This window comes from Orycteropus afer, unplaced genomic scaffold (genome assembly GCF_000298275.1).
Source record: "Orycteropus afer afer isolate SDZICR_OR568_19922 unplaced genomic scaffold, OryAfe1.0 scaffold00252, whole genome shotgun sequence".
In the NCBI taxonomy this organism is placed as follows: Eukaryota; Metazoa; Chordata; class Mammalia; order Tubulidentata; family Orycteropodidae; genus Orycteropus; species Orycteropus afer.
In genome coordinates, this window is record NW_006921839.1 from 1,236,899 (window position 1) to 1,263,331 (window position 26,433).

At 39.4% G+C, this 26,433-nt stretch overlaps 1 protein-coding gene across 1 annotated transcript in view; it reads right to left on the reverse strand.

Annotated features, from left to right (window-relative positions):
* Positions 1-26,433, reverse strand: part of CSPP1 (centrosome and spindle pole associated protein 1) — a 203,204-nt gene that overhangs the window by 24,148 nt on the left and 152,623 nt on the right. The window contains exons 23-26 of the mRNA XM_042782168.1: positions 19,499-19,638; positions 15,883-16,023; positions 5,542-5,588; positions 1,277-1,340 (exon numbers count right to left, since the gene is read on the reverse strand). Coding sequence (XP_042638102.1) covers positions 1,277-1,340; positions 5,542-5,588; positions 15,883-16,023; positions 19,499-19,638 — 392 coding nt within the window. The remainder of the gene's footprint in view (positions 1-1,276; positions 1,341-5,541; positions 5,589-15,882; positions 16,024-19,498; positions 19,639-26,433) is intronic.

The window sequence follows — 26,433 nt, forward strand, 5'->3', positions numbered from 1 at the left end:
CAATCCGCAAAGAAAGGCTTTTAGGTCTGACTAGGGATCAAACTCAATTTTACAATTTATTATAAATTACTTATCTTAAAAGGAAAATATCAAATAAGGCAATATACTTCAAAAGGACCTAAAACCATACCTAGAACATATAAGAACATTCAATAAATGTTCTTTTCCTCTCATTGCAAATTCTTACAAAATTATGGACCCCAGCAGAAACCACTGGTCTTACCTACATTCATTATAGCAGTGGTATACAGTTATGGGACATTTCCAAGGTCCATTAACCAAGGAGAAAGATGTTGTACCTGTGGCCTAGTCCAGTGTAATAAACTATTCCAAGACACAATCTTGAGGACCCCAAACAAATGGCATCACTTGGGGGATTCAGGGGATGTGAAAATAAAAGTGGGAGACATTGTCAAAGGAGGTGACACCAAAATGACTGTCTATAAAATTTGTGTGTGATTATTCAGCAGAAATTTATTACTTTTTAATGAAAATATCCCTGTAGTTAGTTATAACAACAAAAACATTTTTCATAAGTTTGTATGTACCAATACATTTACAAAGCTAGAACTTGTGCTAATTTACTCTTTGAACCTTCTAATGCACTCTGGTCAGAGTTGTCATTATTACCCAATTACAAATAACACTTTAAATCATGTGGTTTCATCTACACAGGCTATAAGCATGCACTGTTGTTTTTGTGGCTGGTGGTACTTTAAAAAAAAAAAAAAATACTGCTGATTTTGTCAAATTTTCTGGTGCTTTAGCTATAATATTGTGGTAATTAGTATTTGTGAGTCTATATATAAAGGGAATTACACAGTACATAACGTTTTAGGGATTGGGTTCCTTTGCTCAGCATATTTCCCTGGAGAGTCATCCAAGTGATGGTATGTATCAATAATTTGTTCCTTTTTATTGCTAAGTAGTATTCCATGGCATGAACATACCCATTTACCTGGGGAAGGACATCTAGTCTGACTCCAGTTTGGGGCTGTTATAAATACAGGTGCTATGAACATTTGTGTACAGGTTTTGTGTGAACTACTTTCAACTTTTAAAACTCTTTTTAGTTATTCTGACTTTGAAAATAACTTTGTAATATATATTTGATAATGATTCATGAAAACAGGTAATTAGAAAGAATCTTCTCGTTTTTACCAGTTTGCACAACAAAGAGTGTAGTATGGATTTTGCAATACAAAAAAAGGCACTTAAAAGATATATATTGTTTAATATTTAAATAAACAGCATCTATACATTAAAATATACTCACCAATAAAAGCACTGTCAGATTCCAATAATGAATTTTTCAAGAAATCAGGAGGGTCATCTCTAGGCTAAAAGAAACATCATATATTCATGACTATTTTTATTAGCTCTGTGAGAGAAAAAAAAAAAAAAAACCAACACATTTTGAGCAGTAAGAGGCACAAGTTTCCACACTGTCCCCCAAGAAAAGCAAAAGAGGATGAGGAGGCTGCTTGCCTCCTACTCTGCAGGCCAATTCCCAGAAAATGCAGGAAAGACTCCATACAACAAAGAGAGTGAAGACAAAAGAGGTTCTGGCAAGCTGACTGCTACACCACTCTGTCCCGCCCCTTGTGCTTGAAGCCAAAAAGAAAAAAGAAAAAAGAAATGGGCTCACGTTATTGCTAATAAAGATATAATAAGAGTATGAACTCAATTGAACGTTGTTGTTACATGCCGTCCAGTCAGTTCCCACTCAGAACTATGCTACATACAACAGAACAAAACTCTGCCCAGTCCTGTGCCATCCCGACAGAAGTTGCTATGTGCAAAAAGGGTATGGGGATGGCATCTTCTGATCTCTAACTTCAGGAAGGTCAGAGAGAATCGAGCTCGACATCAACAGGCCAAGTTTCATTCCTATGAGGTGGAAGTCAGACATGTTGCCACCCTCCAACCTTTTTACCAGTTCTGACACCAACCATACCTCCTTGGCACTAGCTACATCTCCGCTGGGTTCAATAATTCGCTGCAATGGCCACATAGAACTGACACACAATATTCATAATTACGGAGTTTATTAGGGAAGTAACAGGTTAAAATTCGGGTTCAGGAATGCTGAGGATACAATTCTTCGATCAGGACAGTCTCATCTGGGTCATGTGCTCAGGGATGCCTCTCTTTGGCCCTTGGCCTCTTGGCCTGGCCTCTGTCCTGCTTGGGCAAGTGTTACAAAACTCTTTAAGTTCTGCTGATAGGTACACACCACTCCACCAGTAAGCCCCCTACCCAAAAGAACTCAGCTTTCTCGCTCTCTGGGGCTGGCAAGACGCCTTCTCTGTCTTGTGCTGGTCTCTTGGTTTTGCTGGTTCTGCTGTGGCTGTCTCTCTGCCATCTCAGTACAAGGATTTCGGGTCCAAGGACACACTACACTCCTTCTTCTGTTTTGCTGGCAGTGAGATCCCCTTTTTCCTACTCTGGGATGGCACATCTTAAGCCTAGCAGGACGGCAAAATTGACCAATCCCCACATTGAAGTTCCATACATTTTATTTCCACGGTCCCACCTCCCACAAGGGTGCCATGTAACTTAATTTACATTATTAACAAGCTACCCAGTCCCTTGGGTTGGCCACAAGCACCTCACATTTACATAGCTCCACCCAGTCATCTGGTAGGAGTCACAAAAACCATGCTTGGAAGAGCCATATTAAGTAATTCATTGCCCTGCTTTACGTTCGAGCCATTGTTGCAGCTGTTGTGTGAATCCATCTCCTTTAGAGTCTTCATTTTCCTGACCCACTACTTTACCAAGCATGAGGTCCGTCTCCATGAACTGCTTCTTCCTAATAACAGGTCTGAAGTACTTGAGACGAAGTCTTGCCGGCCTCCCTTCCAAGGAGCATTCTGGCTGGACTTCTTCCAAGACAGATTTGCTGCTTATTCAGCAATCCAATCAATATTCTACGCCAACACCATAATTCAAAGGAATTAATTCTTCTTCAGTCTTACTTTTCATTGTCTAGCTTTCTCATGCATAGCAGGTGATTGAAAATACCATGGCTTCGAACAGGGTCACTTTAGTCCTCACAGTGACATCTTTGCTTTTTAACACTTTAAACAGGTCTTTTGCAGCAGATGTGACCAATGCAATATGTCATTTCATTTATTGACGGCCGCCTTCATGGGTGTTTATTGTGGATCTAAGTAAAATGAAATCTTTGACTACTTCAATCTTTTTATCATGATGTTTCTTATTGGTCCAGCTATGAGGATTTTAGGGTTTTTTTATGTTGAGATATAATCCATACTGAAGGCTGCAGTCTTTGGTCTTCATTAACAAGTGCCTCAAATTCTCTTCACTTTCAGCAGGCAAGGTTGTATCACCTGCATATCACAGGTTGTTAATGAGTCTTCCTCCAATCCTGATGCTGTGTTCCTCTCATGCAGTGTGACTTCTCAAATTATTCTCTCAGCATACACATTGAGTAAGTATGATGAAAGGACATCAAATCTATTATTAATCCAATATTCTAATCCAAGATGCTATATTTCTCTTATTAGATTTCAGTATGTTTTCCCTGAGAATATCACTGTCACTTATGGAGAAACCTAGAGGGGACTCAGAAGACAGTCCTGGTGATCTGCTTCCTAAAGTCAAAAGTCACAGCCATAAAGACTCTATGGAGCAGTTCTACTCTGTACACATGGAGTCGTCAAGAGTCAAAACTGATTCAATGGCAACTAACAACAACAATCAGCAACATAGTGATCACCATCATGATCAATTCAAACCCAAGAACCTTGTGAAGACTAAACTTTTTCTCTCCCTGAACTGTCTCATATGTGTTTACTCACCAGCTCCAACTGTTGGTCTAATAAGCATCTCAAACTTGTCTGAAACTAAGTTCCTAATCTCCCCAACTGCTAAAGGTGTTTCTCCTGCTTCTCCAAAGACCCCAGAGTCCATCTTTGCCTCCTCTCATACCCCACCATCCAGTACATCAAAAGTTCCATTAGGTTTTCTTTCAAAATAAATCCACTCACTTCTCACCACTTCTGCTACCACACTACTCCAAACCACCTCCTCTCTTACCTGGATGATTGCAATAGCCTCCTATCATCCCTCAATCTAATCTCAACAAACAGTAGCTAGTGATTATATTAAAACATAAAACAAATTATATTGCTCCTGTTTTGAAACTTTGAAAGGTTCTCAGCACATTCACAGAGTGAAAAACAAAGGCCTATAATGGCCTCTAAGGCTCTGCTGCCAACTGTTCCTCTCATACCCCATTTCCTATTGCCTAGCCTTGATCATGTCCCTCCACCCTGGTTTTCTCACTGCTCCTTGGATGAACCCAGTTAACTCCTGCCAGGGCTTCTACCTGAACTGTTCTTCCTCCAGCTATCTACACCCTTACCCCAGATATTTCTGAATGACCAGTACCCTGATTTCCTTATTCGGATGTTACTTTCTCAGTGAGGTCTTCCCTGTCCACTCTATTTCGGTATGTAATAACCTTTCCCTGCTACCACTTTCCCCATAGCTTCATAATGTAATAACTCTGTAATCTTCATTTGTTTATTGTCTGTCCCTCCTACCAGAATGAAAGTCTTCAAGGCAGGGGTCTGTCCCTTTTGTTCACTCCTGTATCCCCAGCAGTAGCACGTATCCGGCACACAGTAAGCATTCACTGAATATCCACTGAAAGAAAATGGCTCATCTGTTCCCTTTATTTAATCTCCGCACAAATGTCACCTGCTCAGGGTAAGGGTGGCAAGGTTAACCTTACCTTGCTTGTTTTCTTCACAGGCCTCACCACTACTTACATTACAGAGTCCTACTTCTACCACTAAGGTGCTCTGGTAGTACAGTGGTTAAGCACTCATCTGCTAACTGAAAGGCTGGTGGTCTGAACCCACCCAGCAGCTCTGCAGGAAAAAGACATGGCTATCTGTCCCTATAAAGAATACATCCTAAAGAAACTTATGGGACAGTTCTACTGTCACATGGTATGAGTAAAAATCTACTCGATGGCACCTAACAACAGCAACAACTACTACTACTGCTAACAATAATGACAATAAACACATATATGGGCCAGGCCTTATTCCAAGAGCTTTTAATATGTCCTGTAATCCTCACAACAGCCCTTGAGCTATTTTTATTTATTAATCAAACATTTGTATAGCACTTACTATATACTAGGCCTGTCCTAAATGCTTTGCAAGTATTAATTAATTTAATCCTTATAACCAATCTCTGAGGTATGTAGTGTTATGCCCATTTTACACACTATGAAACTCAGGCACAGGAAGATTAAATAACTTGACCTAAGTCATACATCAGAAAGAGGCAGAGCCAAGACTCAAACTAGGAGAGTTCTTTGCCATTACATTATAGTTTCTCTACATGTTAGACTAAGAGTTCTCTGGATACCCACCACACTAAGATTTAAATTCTTTAACTCAATATTCCTGAAGAATCCTACCATGGAATTCTTACTTATGTTCCTAAAAAACTGTATCACTTTAAAGCTAACTTGCAAAATGAAAATTGGTTTCTTACCATGCTGTGGTCTCGTATTTTAATGTTTGGAATGGCATCCAAGTCAACTGCAGTCAATGAAGAAGAAACACAAAAGGTTAGAAAATGTTTTAATAAATAAAAATGAATTTTCAAACTTCTTTTGAGACCAGCTGTCTATCTAGAAATTATTTTTGACTCAACCACTATATTTCAGGATGTCTTTAAGATACAACTTGTAACCCTGCATCCATTCTAGTTGGGTAAAATTATCCCATTCACATTAACAGATATGAAAGCAAAATCATTATGAACCTAAAACCAATGCCTACAAAAAGAGAAAATAATTCAGGATTCTTCACCATCCTATGCCTTATTTCTACAATGTATGTAGGAAGTTACTAAGTGGGGCTAAACAAAGGGCTCCCTCACATGAAATGAAGTCAGCCAAATTCTAGGTACCTTATTCTACAGACAAAGGCCTTCCATCAGGGCCCCCAAAGCCTCTCCCCAAGTTGACCTGTCCTTCCCATATGTTCCTTTGAATAGTGCATTTTGTTCTTTTCAATACTCCCTTTGGAAATAAATAGGCTGACAGTGACAGCCTGGATTTCTTCTTCTTATTGTTGTTATTAGTTGCCAACAAGCTGATTCTGACTCATGACAACCTCACTGTGTGCAGCAAGAATTGTTCCGTAGGGTTTTGAAGGCTGTGATGTTTAGAAAGCAGATCACCAGGCCCTGCTTCCAATATGCCCTGGGTGGGTTTGAATTGCCAGTCTTTGCATTAGTAGTTTAGCACTGAACCATATGCACCACCCAGGGACTTGTATTTCTTCTTAGACTATTTTAAAATCATATTCTTATGAATTAAATCATCATGGTATTTGCTAGAATTGGGAGTAGTTGCTACAGGAGATGGATACCTTTGGTGCCCAAATGCACCTGTGTCTACCTGAGAACTACTTTTGGGGTAATCAGCCTAAGTGGCCAATATCTCACAAGATCAGATCATCAGTTGGAATTCCTAAGGAAAAATGTCACCAAACTGGGTGTAAAGGTTGAAGAATGTAATTGGTTCTCTCCCCTCTCCTGATTATATGCCTAAAGTAGGTCAGCAAAAAAAAGGAAGAAGATCCTCAGTAAGATGGACTGGCACAGTGGCTGCAACAACGGGCTCAATAATAGCAACGACTGTGAGGATGGTGCAAGACAGGTCAACATTTCGTTCTGTTATACAAAAGGTCGCTATGAGTTAAAACTGACTTGACAGCACATAACAACATTTATCATAGAATGTGGGCTACTAAGGTCCTAGAAGACTGTCTATGAGATCATTATTTTAAAATGTGTATTATTTTTAAAATTATTTAAAAATGTGCATAAGATGGAGGACATACTTTACTTTTAGGCCAAAGTATTCTATCACTTACTTCTGTGATGCTAATTCATAAGGTCAAATGAATTTCCTCAGATCTTGTAGGCCAGACCAGTATACCAAGATAAACACCTGTTGCCGTCTAGCCAATTCCAACTCATAGTGACACTACAGGACTGAGCAGAAACCCCATAGGGTTTCAAGACTGTAGATCTTCATGGAATCTTTATGGAGGCAGACTGCCACATCTTTTACCTGCAGCAGCTGGTGGGTTCAAATTGCCAACATTTCATTTAGTAGCTGTTCTGGTTACCTAGCGCCGCTCTGACAGAAATATACCACAATGGGATGGCCTTAACAAACAGGAGTTCATGCCTACAATTTGGAGGCTTTAAGTCCAAGTTCAAAGTGCCAGGCTCTAGGAGCTAGGTGAAAGCCCCTCAACCTTGGGGTCCAGCTCTGCCTCCTGCTCCCAGCCTACTGGAGCTAGAGGCGTTTCCTCACTCAGACAGCTGCTGGCTGCTGAGGCTGAGAAGCCCCAAGGTTGACAGGTAAAAAGGCACAGTCCTGATGTTACCAAACCATATGGCAGGCCATTAACTTAAGTCCATTGTAAGTCCTAAGATGGGCAGAGTATAGCAGGCTGCTGAGCAACGACACGGCTACATGCAGGGTTCATGCGCTCCACAGGCTAGAGACCATTCCCAAGGCTTCTCCTTATATACAGGAAGCTGACCACATCCCAAAGGCTAACTACTCAGCTGTTTGTGGTAGATCCCACCATAGAGCTGACTGCCAGTCTCATCATGAGAAATAACTACCACCAGCTGCACAGCCACTCAACCAGGCCCAGCCAAGTTGACTCACAACATAACCACCACAGTAGCCAAGCTTATTAGCACTTAACCACTGTGTCACCACTTCTTTTATACCAAGATAGGGTCTTAAATTTTTCTAAAAATAACTGGTAAGACCATCCCTTTAGCCTCATTACTAGACTGCTGTGTTTTAACTGTTTTTATGACCCATTTTCCATGGCCATGCTCAATGGCCCTGGGTGGTAAAGCTGGTAAAATGCAAGTTTGAGGGTCATGTAGTGTACATTTAGATATCAACAGGACACATCAGTGCTCTCTAAGACAACCAGCTTCACTCTGCCTCTAGGTTGCCTGTGCTCTCCCACCCAGATCCACAGTCCCACAGGACTTTAGGTTTCTCCTTTGCAGCATTCATCACACTTATTTGGCATCTAACTTCTCTGACAAGAGTATAAGCTCCATGAGACCAGTTACCTATTTCATTCATCACCACATTCCCTAGGACCTAGTTCAGTGCTTGTGCTTAGTGGGCACTCAGTAAGTATCTGATGATTGACTGATTATACAAAAACATATTCACAGTTCAGTGTGATGCTTCACAGATCACATACTATATCAAAACTTACACACACACACAATAGAGAAATACTCCGTAAGTGCTCTTCCTTTGGTTCCTACTTCCTGGTGCAGCTGTCACTTAGCTTGCTCAAAGTACTCAATTCTCTACACTATAGTGAATGGTTGGGCCCTTCTCATTTATGGACACAGTAACCCACCCAAGCCAATCAAAGCCCTCTTTAAGACTTGTTCTTTTCTAGGATTTTAGGTCCAATGGACCATGTAAGCATGGAGCTGCCCACGAAGAGACCCTGCCTGGGACTGATACCAATACAGGAGATGGAGAAAGAAAGCTAACAAAGAATAACCAACTGATACTACATGAATACTAAACCCAACTTTGCCAATAATCCTTTTCTGCCAGTTTGATTTGGGTGTTCACCACTTCCAAATGAAAGGCTCTTGTATGATGTATGCCCCTTTGTTGTTGTTGTTACGTTTCGAGTCATGTCCAACTCATAGTGACCCTATGCACAGCAGAATGAAACACCGCCTGGTCTTGAGCCAGTTCCATGATTCTTGCTATACCTAAGCCAATCGCCACTGCCACCATGTCAATCCATCTTATTGAGGACCTTCCCCTCTTTTGTTGACCCTCCACCTTACCAAGCATGACATCCTTCTCCAGGGAATGGTCCCTTCTGACAACATGACCAAAGTAGGTGAGACGAAGTCTGGCCATTCTCACCTCCAAGGAGCATTCTGGCTGCACTTCCTCCAGGACAGACCTGTTAGTTCTTTTAGCAGTCCACAGCACTGTCAGCATTCTTCATCAACACCACAGCTCAAAAGCATCAATTCTTCTTCGGTCTCCCTTATTCATTGTCCAGCTCTCACATGCATATGAGGGGACTGAAAATACCATGGCATGTGTCAGTTGCACCTTAGTCCTCAAGGAGACATCTTAGCTCTTCAGCACTTGAAAGAGGTCCTTTGCAGCCGACTGTCATCTGATGTCCTGACTGCTGCTTCCATTGGCATCGACTGTAGAACCAAGCAATGTGAAGTCTTTGACAATTTCAATCTTTTCTCCATTTATCATAACACTGCTTATAGGTCCAGTTGTGAGGATTTTTTGTTTTCTTTATATTCAGATGTAATCCATACTGCAGACTGTATTCTTCAATCTTCATCAGTAAGTACTTCAAGTCATCCTCACTTTCAGCAAGCAAAGTTATGTTGTCAGCGTATCACACGTTGTTAATGATTCTTCCTCCAATCCTGATGCTATGTTCCTTTTCATATAGTCCAGCTTCATGGATTATTTGCTCAGCATACAGATTGAATAAGTATGGTGAAAGAATACAACCCTGACACACTCCCTTCTTGATTTTAAACCATGCAGTGTTCCCTTTTTGTGTTCAAACGATAGCCTCCTGGTCTATGTACAGGTTCCTCATGAGTATAATTAAGTGTTCTGGAATTCCCATTCTTCTCAATGTTATCCACAATTTGTTATAATCCACACAATCAAATGCCTTTGCATAGCCAATAAAACACAGGTAAACACCTTTCTGATATTCTTTGCTTTGAGCCAAGATCCATCTGACATCAGCAATGATATCCCTCATTCCATGAGCTCTTCTGAATCCAGCCTGCACCTCTGGAAGTTCTGTCAATATACTGCAGCAACCATTTTTGAATTTTCTTCGGTAAGATTTTACTTACATGTGATATTAATGATATTGTTTGATAATTTCCACACTGTGGATCACCTGTCTTTGGAATGGGTACAAATATGCATCTCTTTCAGTCAGTTGGCCAGGTAGCCGTCTTCTAAACCTTTTGCCATAACCAAGTGAGTGCTTCTAGCGGGGCATCCATTTGTTGAAACATCTCAGTGGGTATTCCATCAATTCCTGGAGCCTTGTTCTTCACCAGTTCTTTCAGTGCAACTCTGAATTCTTCCTTCACAGTACCATTGGGTTCTTGATCATATGCCACCTTGTGAAATGGATGAAGATCAACCAGTTTTTTTTTGGTACAGTGATTCTGTATTCCTTCCATCTTCTTTTGATACTTCCTGTATCGTTCAATATTTTGCTCCTAGAATCTTTCAATATTGCAACCCAAGGCTTAAATTTTTTTCTTCAGTTCTTTCAGCTTAAGAAATGTCAAGCATGTTCTTGCCTTTTGGTTTTATAACTCCAGGTCTTTGCACATTTCATTATAGTAATTGGCTTTGTCTGCTCGAGCTGCTCTTTGAAATTTTCTGTTCAGCTCTTTTATCTTGTCATTTCTTCCATTTGCTTTAGCTAGTGTTTGCTCAACAGCAAGTTTCGGAGTCTCTCCTGACATCCATTTTGGTTTTTTCTTTCTTTCTCATATTTTTAATGACCTCCTGCTTTCTTCATGGATGATGCTCTTGATGTCATCCCACAATTCTTCTGGTTTTCGGTCACTGATGTTCAATACTTCATACCAATTCTTTAGATGGTCTTTAAATTCAGGAGGGATATATTCAAGGTCATATTTTGGCTCTTGTAGACTTGTTTTATTTGTCTTCAACTTCAAATTGAACTTGCATATGAGCAGTTGATGGTCTGTTCAACTGCTCATATCAATCAATCAGCTCCTAGCCTGGTTTTGGCTGAAGATATTCAGTTTTTCCATCTCCTTTTGCTACAGATGTAGTCAATCTTATTTCTGTGTACTCCATCTAGCAAAGTCCATGCGTATAGCCCCCCTTATGTTGTTGAAAAAAGTTATTACAATGAATACGTCACTGGTCTTGCAAAATTCTATCATGCGATCTCCTAGGTAATCATGTGATGCCCCTAGGTAATCCTAAAGCAACAGTTACCCTCTGATGGTAAAACTATTCCAAAATCAACAAAAGATGAGCAAAGCTAGCCTCTAAAATTGTAACAACTGTATAACATGGTGCATAAACAAGCATGAGAAGGCCTAAGAGACTGGCACTTTTAAATAGGGGCCAGATGATAAGTTCAACAAAGTAGAATTCCACATGAAAGAAAGCTGCGACCTAAAAAAGAATGAATTAGTGTAATGAAGATTGTGGAAATGAAGAGTATCTATATACAGTCTAGAAAAAGATTAGTCCAAGAGGAAGAATCTGACAGTGCTTGTCTCATCCTGTCTAAGAGACAAGAGAAAAAGCCTTTGAGATATGCCAGAGTTATTATAGTAAGAGAAGTGGATTGCACACAGGAGGTATCCTCTATGGCCTAGATGAAGCATCCCTTGATTTTGGCTAAGGCCCTCACCAAACCTCCATCTCTGACTTTCTAGTAACCTGACACTGATAAATGGCAGACCAGACAACAGAAAAGAGATTTAGGTGACTGGAAATTCAGACTGCCCTTTATGAACCAATAAATTATTACTTATTTGTCATGAGTTTGGTTTGCAGGAGTCAGCTTCTTAAGTCTAAGAAATAACAGGTGCACCAACAAAATGAGTCTCTAGATCAGTGATTCTCAGACTTCAGTGGTATAGAATCACCTAAAAAGCTGGATAAAAGTTCCCAAGTCCTACTTATCACATATTCTGGCTCAGAAGGTCTGAAATACAGACCAAAAATCCCTATTTTTATGAAGTAGTCCAGATGAATCTGATACAAGAAGTACATGGGCCATACTTTAAGAAGTTCCATCATAGGTTTTCAAAAGTAAGGACTAGACCCTGAATAGAACCAAGTCTACCAAGATCCTATTATCCCAGGAAGTATAAGCACTCACAGATGCCCCGTTTGGGCAGCTAGCCCAGCTCTCTCTGGGCATTTCTATATTTCCTTTCTCTCACTTATTACCAACCTCACATGGTTGGGTTAAGGGTTAAACAAAATAATGCAAATAAATGTTAGGGAATTTGAATCTTAGAAAATAACTCAATACTCACAATTTATATGTGCATTAGGAAGTTTACTGACTCTATCCTAAAGTATTCTGATTCCATAACTACATATATGAGCAAGTGCAAAAACACTTCATTTATCTGCAAATTTAACTACACAGCTGAGATTGAGGAAATAGGAGAAGTTTGATAAGTAGCCAAACACAAACATATGGTGATATACTACAAAGAACACAAGCTTAAGGATAGGTTACTGGTTCTGCCACTTACTAGTAATGAAACTGTGGTAGTTAAGTTTGTGTGTCAACTTGGCTGGGCCTCACTGAGTAGCTGGGCAGCTGAATGTAGTTATTTCCCATGGTGAGACTGGTAATTAACTCCACGGTGGAATGTACTGTGAGCAGCTGAGTAGCTACTTTAGGGATGTGGTCTGCTTCCTGTATACAAGGAGAAGTCGTGAGGAACAGTCTCTAGCTTATGGCATGCTTGAACCCTGCATGTAGCTGTGTCGTTGTTCAGCAGCCTGCCATGCTCTGCCGACCTTAGGACTTTAATAAAACTTGAATTAATAGCATGCCATGTGGTTTGGTAATATTGGGACTGTGCCTTTTCACTTGCCGACCTTGGGTTTGTCAGCCTCAGCAGCTAGCAGCTGCCTGAGTGAAGAGATGCCTCTAGCTTCAGTGGGCCAGGAGCAAGCAGCAGAGCTGAAGCCCAAGGTTAAGGGGCTTTCACCCAGCCCCTAGAGCCTGGCACTTTGAACTCAGACTTAAAGCCTCCAAACTCCTGTTTGTTAAAGCCATCCCATTTGTGGTATCTTCTGTTAGAGCGGCACTAGGTAACCAAAACAGTAACTTTGATTAAATGGTTATAATACCTACTTATACTGACTGGTGAGAGGATTCATTCATTATACAGAAACTATTTATTGACTGTGTAATGCCTAAGGCATTTGACTGCTAACCAGAAGGCTGGTGATTCAAACCCACCAGCCACTCCTTGGAAGGAAGACTGGGCAATCTACTTTCGTAGTGATACTGCCTTGGAAACCCAAATCTGACTCAATGGCAGTGAGTTTGTTTTTTCGTTTGGACTACATTCTATGCTAAGCACTGGGTATGTTACGGTTAAAAAAAAAAAGACACTTATTAAATCTAGAAGGGGAAACAGATAATAAATAAGTAAACAAATAAAAAAGTAATTACAGATTATATCAAGTATGAAAAAGCAAATGTGGTACTGTGTTGGAAACCAATAGGGTAATCTACTTTCAATCGGATAAGAAATAATCCTGGCATGGTGAGATCCTATAGTAGGTGCTAAAAAGTTGATAACTATTATTAATATCATCATTTGGACATAAAATTTACATATTCATCATTCAGTTCTAACTCAATAATAATTAATCATTCACCTGTCAGATTGGTAAAGATAAAAAAAATTAAGTATTTGTGAGTGTGGGGGGAACAGACTAGGAGCCCTGGTTGCACAGTGGTTAAATGCTCAGCTGTTAACTGAAAAAAGTGGCAGTTCAAACCTACCAGCACAGGAGAAAGATATGACAGTATGCTTTCATAAAGATTACAGCCTTGGAAAACCAATGGGACAATTCTACTCTGTCCTATAGGGTCGCTATGAGTCAGAATTTGGGTAAGGGGAACAGGTAATCTCAAACTTGTTGGCAGGAAGGTAAATTGGAGCATCTTCTTTGGAAAGTAATTTAGCAATATCTATCAAAGTTTAAATGCATACAACCTTTAAAGCAGTATTTACACTTCTAGGTATTTATTCTATAGATCTGCTTGTACCTGAGAACAAATATTTATGTACAAGCATACTCAGTGAATTACTGTCAATACTATTACCAGCAAAAGACTAGGAATAATTTAAATATCCATCAGTACAAGGTTGGTTAAACTATGATTGTTGTTGTTGTTGTTGTTATGTGCCGTCGAGTCAGCCCTGACTCATAGCGACCCCTCCTTGGGTTTCCGAGGCAGTATCACTACGGAAGTAGGATTGCCCAACCTTCCTTCCGAGGAGTGGCTGGTGGGTTTGAACCGCCAGCCTTCTGGTTAGCAGTCAAGTGCCTTAGCCACTATGCTACCAGAGCTCCTAAACTATGATACATTCACTTAATGAAATACTGTAGAGCCTTTAAAAAGCATGGTATCATAAAACCAAAAAAAAAAAAACCTCACTGCCATGGAGTTGGATCCAACTCATAGCAACCCCTCCCTGGGTCCCTGGGTTTCCGAGGCAGTATCACTATGGAAATAGATTGCCTAACCTTCCTTCCAAGGGGTGGCTGGTGGGTTTGAACCACCAGCCTTCTGGTTAGCAGTTAAATGCCTTAGATGCTATGCTACCAGAGCTCCTTGGTATCTTCAAAGACAAGGAAAACATCTTAAGATTTCAGAAGTCAGAGTGGTAGTTCTCTTTGGAGGCAACTGGGGAGTGACATAAGGGGAGCTTCTGAAGTGCTAGTAATACTCTAATTTTTGATCTGGGTGCTATTTACATGAGTGCTCACTTTGTAAAGATTCTTTAAACTGTATGTGTAAGATGTGTATACGTCATGGATTTATGTTGTACTTAAATAACAGTCTTTTTTAAAAAAGTAAATTACAACTCATAGCTATCCCCTTTGGGTTTCCAAGGCAATAAATCTTTACAGAAGTAGAGTGCCCAGTCTTCCTGCCACGGAGTGGCTGGTGGGTTTGAACTGCCAACCTTCTGGTTAGCAGTCAAATGCTTTAGGCACTACACTACCAGGGTTTCTTAAATAATAATTCCTACATTGCTTCAATTTGTAATAAGCAGGCATTATTTTATAATGAGGAAAAAATTAAAATTATTTTTCATCTTGAAAAATGCATGACAGAGACAAATTATTATTCAAAGTATAAAATCCCATAATACATATAAAAAGGGAATATAGAAATAATAAAAAATTAATTATTTGATTTTACATTTATCAGCAATATCATAAAGGAGATTATTCATCCCTAAAGAATACACAGGTGTTCTGAGAGTCAAGTGACAGATTGGCAGAGGTCATTACAAACTATCAAATTGTATACTTTATCCTATATAAGGAACCGTGGTGATGCAATGGTTAAGCTCTTGGCTGCTAACAGAAAGGTCTGCTGTTCAAATCTACCAGCTGTTCCATGGGTATAATCTGTTTCTGTAAAGATTCCAAAACAAAACAAAACAAAAAGCCCAAACTCATCACTGTTGAGTCAATTCTGATGTATAGCAACCCCAAATAGGTGAGGGTAGAACTACCTCATAGGGTTTCCAAGGCAGTCTGCTTCCAAGGCTCTAATGAAAGCAGACTGCCACACCTTTTTCCTGCAGAATGGCTGGTAGGTTCATTAGCAGATGAGTGCTTAACCACTGCAATACCGGGGTTCCTTCCATAAAGATTAAACCAAAAATACCAAACTCACTGCCATCGAGTTGATTCCGACTCATAGTAACCCCCACTGGGTTTCTGCAGTGGTTTATCTTTACGAAAGTAGATTGCCCCATCTTCCTTCCATGGAGTGGCTGGTGGGTTTGAACTGCCAACCTTCTGGTTAGCAGTCAAGAGCCTCAGGCACTGCACCACCAGAGCTCCTTTCCATAAAGATTACAGCCTTGGAAATCCTATGGGGCAGTTCTACTCTGTCCAATGGGGCTGCTGTAAGCTGCATCTGACTCAACGGTAATGGGTTCAATCCTGTACAATGCAAGCTTATTTTTTACCTTCAGCACCTTCCTGCATTCTTATCCTATTCAACCTCCTCTGCTGCTCTCTTAGCAGGGCTTGCTGTTGAATCTCCAGGGTATGATGATCTTTAGGAGGATCCGGGTACATAAATTTCAGATCAACTCGTGTTTCTGAATCTGGTGCAAGAAATAAGTTATCTAAATAAAATATTGCTTTCAGATGAGATTTTACAAAACCTCACTATAAATAATATGAGTAACCTAATTTCATAATCAAGCAATAATATGAATCATGGACTTTAAAAGAGTCATGAAACTAAAGAACATGAAATGAATTTTCTTTAAATAAATGTCTTTTCACAAACTTATCAACATTCTAAGGAAGTTTCCAGAACAAGTAGCAGCTTATGGACACTTTCTTCACCCCCAGCTTTTCACTCTCCCAAGACATCACCCAGAACACACTGCAGGGCAACTAGATCCATATGCCTGGTCTATAAAGAAAAAAATACATTCCAAGTGATTAATCACATGGCTATGACTCAGGAATGCCATGAGACATAGTAATCACAGATGATTCCTAAAATATAATGAAAAAATAAAAAATAATGTCATTGGCCAATTATTAATTCATGTTCATTTCAAAATAATATCTTTCAGAAAGCAAGAAAAATGTAGACTGGCTAGAACCTTAGCAGGGATGTATTACTAGAGTAAAGAAATGACAGTCTAAGAATTAAATTCTGCCACTAGTTGAAGAATATCAACTGATGAGAATGAAAATATTAAATATTAATTTTTAAATCTTGAGAATAAAAATATAGTTTATTTATATAAAAAGGCTTGAAAATATTATCTCCTTTCACCCATTAATTATGATCCTAAATATATATAAAATATATTATTAAAAAATAATCAAAATAATATAATAGCGAAAAATGGGAAACATCTTGAACAATCTAAGAATTAGAAAATGGTTAGAAGCAACATGTTTTGCTTAACAGAGGAGGTGCTAGACACATAAACTGAGATTGAACCCTGGCTTCACCACTTCCAAACTCAGTTTCCTCATCTGTAAAACCAAGGGATACCAATAACTAAGTTGTATGTTGAAAAAGGACTAAATGTGGAAACAAAGGGAAATGAATGGCTTAGTTTTCTGGTTTAAACCTTTGGTTATCAAGACCTCTTTATACTGTTAAAAACTGAAGACCTTAGGAGTATCTTGATGGTGCAAATGGCTAATGCTGAAAGGTTTTCCCTTTGAACCCACCCAGAGGTGCCTCATAAGAAAGTCCTGGTGATCTGCTTCCAAACTGCTTGAAAACCCTATGGAGCAATTTCACTCTGGACATACAGGTTCACCATGTGTTAAAATCAACTCCACAGCAACTAACAACAACAAGCATTAGAGAAAACCAGGTGAGAAATTTAAGGGAACTCTGTACTATCTTTGCAACTTTCCTATAAATTCAGTATTATCCATCCCTCAAAGAAAAAGAAATTTAAAAAACAAAAACTGAGGACCTCAAAGAGCTTACATTTCTCTCTCTCACATACACACACACACACACACACACAGGTACTACACTAGAAATTAAAACAGAATATTTTAAAACCTAAGAATACACAAGCACATACTCCATTAGCTTCATAGTGATAAAGTCATCACTTATCATGTAGCCTCTGGAAAACTCCACTGAACACTCATGAGAGAATGAGAGTGAAAAAGTCAAATAACAGCTTACTATAAAAATAGTTCTCACTTCACAGTCTCCTGAAAGGAACCCCATGGGTCCCTGGACCAATCTCTGAGAACTACTGGCTTAGTACGAAGTCTGGCTTATAGTAAGTAATCAATAAATAACAGTATAAGAAAATAACTATAGTACATGTAATTGATGATAGTTGTAAAGTCTATGTGAAAAAACAAATAGAAAATTGAATAAATAGCAACAATGTTGTTTTATTTTTTGTTATAATTACGCTCAGAAAGATTACAAAACATCTAAAATGCTAACAGTGTTTGTATTTAGGTTTGACTAAAATGATATTTCCTCCTCTTTTTTTCTGTATTTTCAAATTTGCTGTAATAAATACATAATACTTTTGCATCATCCAAGGAGCCCTGGTGGCATAGCGCCTAAGGCATGTGACTACTAACCAAAAGGCTGGCAGTTCAAACCCACCAGCCACTCCCCAGAAGGAAAGTTGGGCAATCTACTTCCATAAAGATACTGCCTCGGAAACCCTAGGAGGGGTTGCTATGATCTGACTCAACGGCAGTGAGTTGAGGGTTAAGGACTCTTACTTTTAAAAAGAAGAAAAACTTATAATGTCATATGACCAAACATGCAACAATTTGCCTCTTCCGCTCCAACACCTGCTCTGCTGAATGCTCCTATAGACTCAACAGCACCAGATAACAACTACAACAACATATTTTCAGTCTCCCAAGTCTCAGTGTACCTTGGTAATCCTATATTTCCCTAATAAGCTTTCTCCGTACTCCCTCTAAGTTGTTGTTGTTGTTATGTGCCGTCAAGTCGGACCCGACTCATAACGGCCTCTCCTTGGGTTTCCGAGGCGAGATCACTACGGAAGTAGATTGCCCAACCTTCCTTCTGAGGAGTGGCTGGTGGGTTTGAACAGCCAGCCTTCTAGTTAGCAGTCAAGTGCCTTAGGCATTATGCTACCAGACCTCCTCCCTCCAAGTAGTTACATCTAATCTTCTCTACTCTTGTCCCTCAAATCCCCTAGATTTCCTCCTGCCTTCTCAGGGCCCCTGATCTCTTTAACAGTAATTACCTCCCGTCCTCCATCTCCTGTGTTATACTTATTGCCTCTGATACCTTGCCTCATGTTCAATTCTCATTCCCAAATTTAATTGGCTTGTGATTCCATAATTCCACTTAAAAAGATCTAGTGAGGTCACCAATGACCTATGATCCAACTGATACTTTCCAATATTCAGCTTACATTCTCTTTCCTGGGCTTTCAAGATACTTCATTCTCCTGTTCCTTCTCCAGTTGCTCTGATTTCTCCATCTCAGTCTTTTTCATGTACTCATATTATTCTCTCCATCCTACATTAAATGCAAAGTTCCATTCTTCACAGAAGTCCCTGGTGGCACAAATCGTTCAGCACTAGACAGCTAACCAACAGGTTGGAGGGTCAAACCCATCCAGAAGTGCCCAGGAAGAAAACCCTGGCTATATGGTTCTGAAAGGTCACAGCCATGAACTCCTATGTAGTAAAGTTCTACTCTGCAACATATGGCATCACCATGAGTCAGAACCGACTCAAAGGCAACTGCTTTGGTTTTGGTCCATTCTTCACACTGTTGTTGCTATGTGCAATCGCATCATCTCCAACTCACAGCAACACCTCCTTGGGTTTCCAAGGCAGTATCACTACGGAAGTAGATTGCCCAACCTTCCTTCTGAGGAGTGGCTGGTGGCTTTGAACTGCCAACCTTCTGGTTAGCAGTCAAATGCTTTAGGCACTATGCCATTTAATTCATCATAATTAAAAATACACATCATAAATGAATTTTACTTTTAAAAAAGGTACAAGCATATTTAAAGATATTTGAGTATGTATGGGTAGAATATTCCTGATGCATCTTTAAAACAGCAGCATTCTACTCACCTCTATCTTTCAGCTCATTAAAGTCATGAATATTCTGAAAAGTGGTGGGGTCTAAGCCCTTAGGAGATGGCCGTCTGACAGGAGCTTGCAACCGATGTCTGGCCATGTCAAATATATCCATGGGATTCCTTTCTCTCTTCCTATAAATGACAAACTATGATAAATGTGTTTTATGGGAGGACAATGTGAGTTCACACATAATTGATTTGATATCGTTCACCATAATGTATTATAGAAATTATTCTAATAGCTGTTATTTCAATCCCTTATATTAAAAATAGAGTTATTTATAAGGTCATTGTTTATAAACTTCAAAATTCTCAGAAGGGAAGTACCTTATAAGAAGAGATAAATGATTCAGATTTACTTTAAAATGCTCATGAAGTAGAAAGATCACAATCTGAGATCAGAAAAACCTAGATTCAAATACCAGCTCTGCTACTTCCTAGCTGTCTGGCCTTGATTTCATCATTTACAAAATGCAGATAGCATCTATTCCTTAGAGTATTGTGGGAGCATGAGAATTAGGTACAATTATACCCAGCATATGCCTGATATTTATTAGACACGCACCCTAAAACAGATTTTAACCAGAGAAAATGTACTAGCCCATATAATGAATATTAATGACAGCCCCTAAAATCAATTTCACAGTGGGCTTTTACAGAACTTGATATCTAATTAGCTAATTAATAATACTCTATTCCTATAGTATTGAGGAAGTCAACATATATGGGCAGATAGCTTAGTAAGAGAGTTTTAGCTCTAGCTTTGAGGGAGTGACTATAAGGGAAGACAGGGATAGGAGGTGGTATTTCTAGCCCTGAAATTAAAATAAAACCAAGTATCTATTGCTGCTTCCTACTAGGTAGGATCCCTCTATCTGGGAAAATACAGCCACAGTCTCATAAGGACTAGTCATACTCTTTTCATCTTTCTTTGCAGAACATGACTGGCAATGCCCCCATTCTCAGGGAATTTCCTCTCTGTGGGGTGATTCACCAGGGCAATAAAACTACTCTATGAAGGCTGACTGCAAACCTCTAATAATCACTAAGGGTGACAGGAAAAGCAATGTAGATTTACTGAAATGCAAAACTATTACCAAAAAGGCTTCTGGGAGGCCGTGATACCAGACTTCTGCTTGATTTCCATTAAAGTTAATAAAAAGACTGATAAGTTAGAAATTGGGTTATTAGGTCCATATTGCATGTGAGCTGGGCTATGGCCATTTCATTGACCAAGGTATAACTTGCGCCTAGACATAGAAGCTCAATAATATGGTGGATGAATTAATGATTCAAAGGTCATTATTGTAAAAATATTTATAAAAGTAATTATAAAAATTGGAATAAAGAACCAACCCTGAGATGCCTCTAATCACAATATATATTAAAAAAATTACACCAAAGTAAATGTATTTAATCAACTCTTGCTAGATGATGGTAATCCTAACATATGTTATCTAACTTATGCTAGAATTTAGAGTTTATAAAATACTTTCCAATAGACACACTTATTTATTCTTCAATAGAATCTCATATGGTAGAAATTATCATCTACAATTTGCAAACTTACAAATTTACAAATAAGAAAACTAAGAAACTGCTTGGTTTCTATTTCTCAAATCACATTAGTTTGTGAATACATAGTCTTCAATTTATTAATGAAAATAAAATGAATAAAATGTCAACAATCCATTATACTGAATTAAATACATAGGTTTCAAAAACAGAAAGCTGCAATAGTTAAAGCATTTACATATAACATCATAAACACAAATAACAGATGGGATCAAACTGACAACAGCAACTTGAAATATTAGATGTTGTTGTTGTTGTTGTTATGTGCCATCAAGTCGGATTCAACTCATAGCTACCCCTCCTTGGGTTTCCGAGGCAGTATCACTACGGAAGTAGATTGCCCCATTTTCCTTCCGAGGAGTAGATAGGAACTGTAAACCAAACCAAAACTGCTAAGTCGGATCCAACTCATAGTGACCCCTCTTTGCGTTTCCAAAGCAGTATCACTATGGAAGTAGATTGCCTGATCTTCCTTCTGAGGAATGGCTGGTGGGTTTGAACCGCCAGCCTTATGGTTAGCAGTCAGATGCCTTAGGCACTATGCCACCAGAGCTCCCTGATAGGAACTGTAGGCAGCAGTAAATTTATGTTAATGAGGGAGGAACAACTCAGAAGAGGAGGGTTAGAAGGAACTCTGGAGGTGCAGTGCTTAAGGCATTTGACAGCTAACCAGAAGGCTGGCAGTTCAAACTCACCAGCCACTCTGTAGAAGAAAGACCAGGAAATCCACATCTGTAAAGATTTACCTCAGAAACCCAATGGAGTCACTATCAGTCAGAATTGATTCAATAGCAGTGGTTTTGGTTTACACATGTAGAAACTGTTGACTTGGTGTATGTTTGTTCTCAACAACAAAATAAATAACACTTTTTAAAAAAAGCAAATATAGAAAACTTACACTGACCTCTCCACTACTTATAAGCAGCTGATCTACTATAGGAGAATTATTCATTGAAACATTTCAGTATTTAGCCAGTCTATAGATCTTGAAATTCCCTTACTTTAGTTGCCTAGTCAGAAAAGCATAGAGAATGCAAACAAAAATCTAAGCAAAGCATGATTAAGAAGTTAACATGCACATTAAAATCCTACCACATATTAGATTAGAGTTGGAAACATCAGTATAGACTAAATATACATTCAAATGCATGGGCTCAGGAACAATTACAGACACATGTACATATATGGTTAGTATACATACATAGATTACCTAGCTCTGTCCACTGAGAAGGTCTATAAGCAATGACAACAGTAACAAGCAGACCCAGTGATTAGATTTTGGTTTCTAAATACCGTTCTTTGGTAAAATGAATCATGGCTCCTTGATTCTAGCACTGGGGCATGGGAAATATTGGAGCAAGCAAGGAAGTACTCAAAAAGCAAGAATGGGAATATGTCAAAAGGAACAAAGGAGGCAACTTGAAAGAGCTTCCAAAAACCAAAGCTGGGAAATTTAAGCAGCAAAATAAATAATGGAGTATTGGAACAAATCCCAAAGTACAAAATAAGTATACATGAGACAATATTGAAATAAATAAATGACTAAATAAACAAATAAATGGGGAAGGGACAAGTTTTCCATACAGAAGAATTCCAAGTAATATATAGAGATAGCTGCCCTCCAGGACACAGAGCTTCATCCTAACCTTTCCTCATTCTTTTTTTTTTTTTTTCTTTTATTGTGATTTGGGTGAAGATTTACAGAACAAATTCACTTTCCATACAGCAGTTCACATACACTTTGTCTCATGACATTGACCACAGTTTACCACAATGCAACAGTTCCCCTCCCACTGCGTCTATGGTCCCAAGCCCGCAGGTTCAAGTATTCAGTCCCTCTGGGTAGCTGGCTGTGACCAAGCAATGACCACAACCTTGCCCCTTGTCAGCTCTACTATACACCTGGGAACTCTGATCATTCACATAAACTTATAGGACCATTGTCTCCCAACCCTATACATGTTCTTGGATACACAACCCATTTCATAGACATACATAATCTTTCAGCCTGTCCATCCATCTATCCACCCATATACCCATGTTTGCCTTCACTGACAATGCAATACTGTATGTGCAAAAGGGTTCATATTTGTTGTCTGTACCTCCAATGTACCACTCTATGTCTTTCTCATCCTCAATGCTGCCATATTGGTCATTCACATTTGGTCCACTGCTCTTCTCTTCACCCACTACTTTTCTCTATCTATCTAACAGCAGTCCCTCCCCTCCCCTCCCACCCCTGGTAACCAACAAAGAAAATTTCCTTCTATAGATAAACCTTTCCTTAACTTTTACAAAAATGGACTAATACCATATTTGTCCTTTTCTGATTGACCTATTTCACTCAGCATAATGTCCTCCAAGTTCATCCATGTTATGCGGTGTTTTGCGGATTCTACATTATTCTTTAGGGTTGCATAGTATTCCATTGTGTGTATGTACATAGTTTGGTAATCCATTCCTCAGCTGATGGACAACTAGGCTGTTTCCATCTTTTGGCTATTGCAAATAGTGCTGCGATGAACATCGGTGTGCATTATCTGTTCTTGTCATGGCTCTCACTTCTTTAGGAAATATATTTAGTAATGGAATACCTGGGTCAAATGGTATTTGAAGGAATTGCCATACTGCTTTCCATAATGGTTGTACCATTTTACAGTCCCACCAGCAGTGTATGAGAGTCCCAATCTCTCCACACCCTCGCCAGCATTTGTTATTTTCTGTCTTGTTGAACTTTGCTACTAGTGCTGGAGCAAGATGGTATCTCATTGTTGTTTTGATTTGCATCTCTCTAATGGCTAATGATCATGAGCACTCTCTGCACTATCTTTGCAACTTCTCTGTAACCTAAAAACTATTCCAAAATAGCAAGTTCATTGGGAAAAAAAAGTAGTAGTTACCCATTATGTTGATTTTACAACCTTCGAAAAGACTGCACCTTGCAATTTGAAGAACACTGCTTTAGAAAACTTGTAAGTCCTTTTGGCAAAAATGATTTGGTAGCCTATAAGTTATTTAGCTGGCAAATAAGTGTTTTATTTATTTATTTTATCTTTCTTGGGGTGCAAATTTACAAAGCAGATTTGTTTTACGTTCAACAATTCATGTACATTTGATTACATGGCCCCAATTACCCTCCCCAACCATAAAAATTTCTCCTCCCCTCTCCTCCCTGTATCTACCTCCTCCCTGTGCCCTTCTTAACTATGCATTCCTGTCTGTCCAGCTTTCCCTCTATGTGAATACTGCCCCTCTGATGTCTAATGGCTGATTGATCTAAAAGATACATCTCCCTAGAGTAGGTGAGTGCATTGCCCTGAGGTAGGTGTTCTGCATGTAGGTCTATGTATACTGTTGGACTGAGAGCCAATCCATGGAAGTGAGTCCATTACTAGGTGTTCTGGTTACCTAGTGTCAACTCTAACAGAAGACACCACAGGTGGAATGGCTTTAACAAACAGGAGTTTATTCTCTTACAATTTTGAAGGCTAGAAATCCAAGTACAAAGTACCAGGCTCTAGGGGCTGGGTAAAAGTCCGTCAACCTTGGGCTTCAGCTCTACCTCCTGCTTCTGGCCTACTGAAGCTAGAGGCTTTTCTTTACTCAGGCAGCTGCTGGTTGCTGACGCTGACAAACCCAAGGTTAACAAGTGAAAAGGCACAGTCCCAATATTACCAAACAACACAACAGGTCACTAATTCAAGTCTCAAGATCAGCAGGGAATGGTAGGATGCTGAACAATGACTTGGTTACATGCAGGGTTCAAGCATGCCAAGAAGCTAGAGACCTTCTTCAAAGCTACTTCTTCTAGACTAGAAGTAGGCCACATCCCTAAAGCAGCTACTCAGCTGCTCCAGTAGATTCCACCATGGAACTGATTGCCATTCTCATCATGGGGAATAACTCCATCCAGCTGCCCAGCCATTCAACCAACCCCAGCCAACTAAACAACAACCTTAACTACCACAGTAGACCCAAAGGGTAACCCAGGGCCATAGTCTTGAGGGTTCCACCTGTCTCTTCTGACCAATAATTCTGGTCAATTTTGTGTTTTTGAATTTTGTCCCACATTTTTCCTCCCACTCTATCCAGGATCTCCAGTTTTGATACCTTTTCAAGTGGTTGGCACTGGTAGCCAGACACCATCTAGTTCTTCTGGTCTCCATGAAATGAAGGCTGAGGTCCTCATGGTCTATCTTATCTTTAGACTAACTGTTTCCATGTGACTTTGATTTTCTTCATTCTTCTTTGCTCCAGAGGAGAGGAGACCAATAGTTGAATCTTAGACGCTGCTCAAAAGATTTTAAGACCTCAGTTGCTACTCACCAAAGTAAGATGTAGAACATGATTTTTATGTACTATGTTATGCCAACTGAGCATGATGTCCCCTGAGACTATACTCCTGAGCCTGCCAGCCTAGTGATTCTCTCTCTCAAGGTGTTTGGTTGTCTCAGAAGCTACTCCAACTCTGTCTTCTGTTGCTTCTGTAATGCATGTGGATAATTTTGTACCACAGGTACATATATAAGATTATCTTCAGCCAAATCTATCCTTGGACTAGGGAACATTCCTGTTAACCTACACCACCTGATCTTCTCACCTGTCTATGTATTTACCCATAGCCTGGTGTTTGGTGCCAGTGGTAATGCAGTATTGTGCATGGAATAAGTATTTGCCTCTGTTGTCTACGTCTTTTGTGCATGTTTCTGTGTCTTTCCCCAGTGTCACCATGGTAATCACAGACTCTTTTCATACTCCTCCTCCTCTCACTCAAATCAACATATGACCCCCAACTAGTACGAAATTTTCCCTCCCATCGCTGGTAACCGACTAAGTGAATTTCCTTCCCTGAGTAAGCCTTTTCTTGACTTTTTTACAACAATGGACTCATACAATATTTGTTCTTCTGTGATTGACTTATTCCACTCAGCATAATGTCCTCCAAATTCATCCATGTTGTGGATGATTCGTGTACTCTTCATTATTCTTTAATGTCACATAGTATTTCATTGTGTGTATATACCATAGTTTGGATATCCATTATCTGCTGATGGGTATTAGGTTATTTCCATCTCTTTGCTATAGTGAATTGTGTTGCAATGAACATGGGTGTGCATATGTCTGTGTCCCATCTTTCTCCTCTTTAGGGTAGATACCTTGTAATGGAATTGCTGGATAAAACTATTTCTATTTTCAGTTTTTTTAAAAAATGCCATACCATTACCACAATAGTTGTACCATTTTGCAGTCCCACCAGCAATGCATGAGAGCTCCAATCTTTCCACAACCTTGCCAGCATTTGGTATTTTCTGTCTTGTTGAACTTGCTACTAGTGCTGGGGCAAGATGGTAT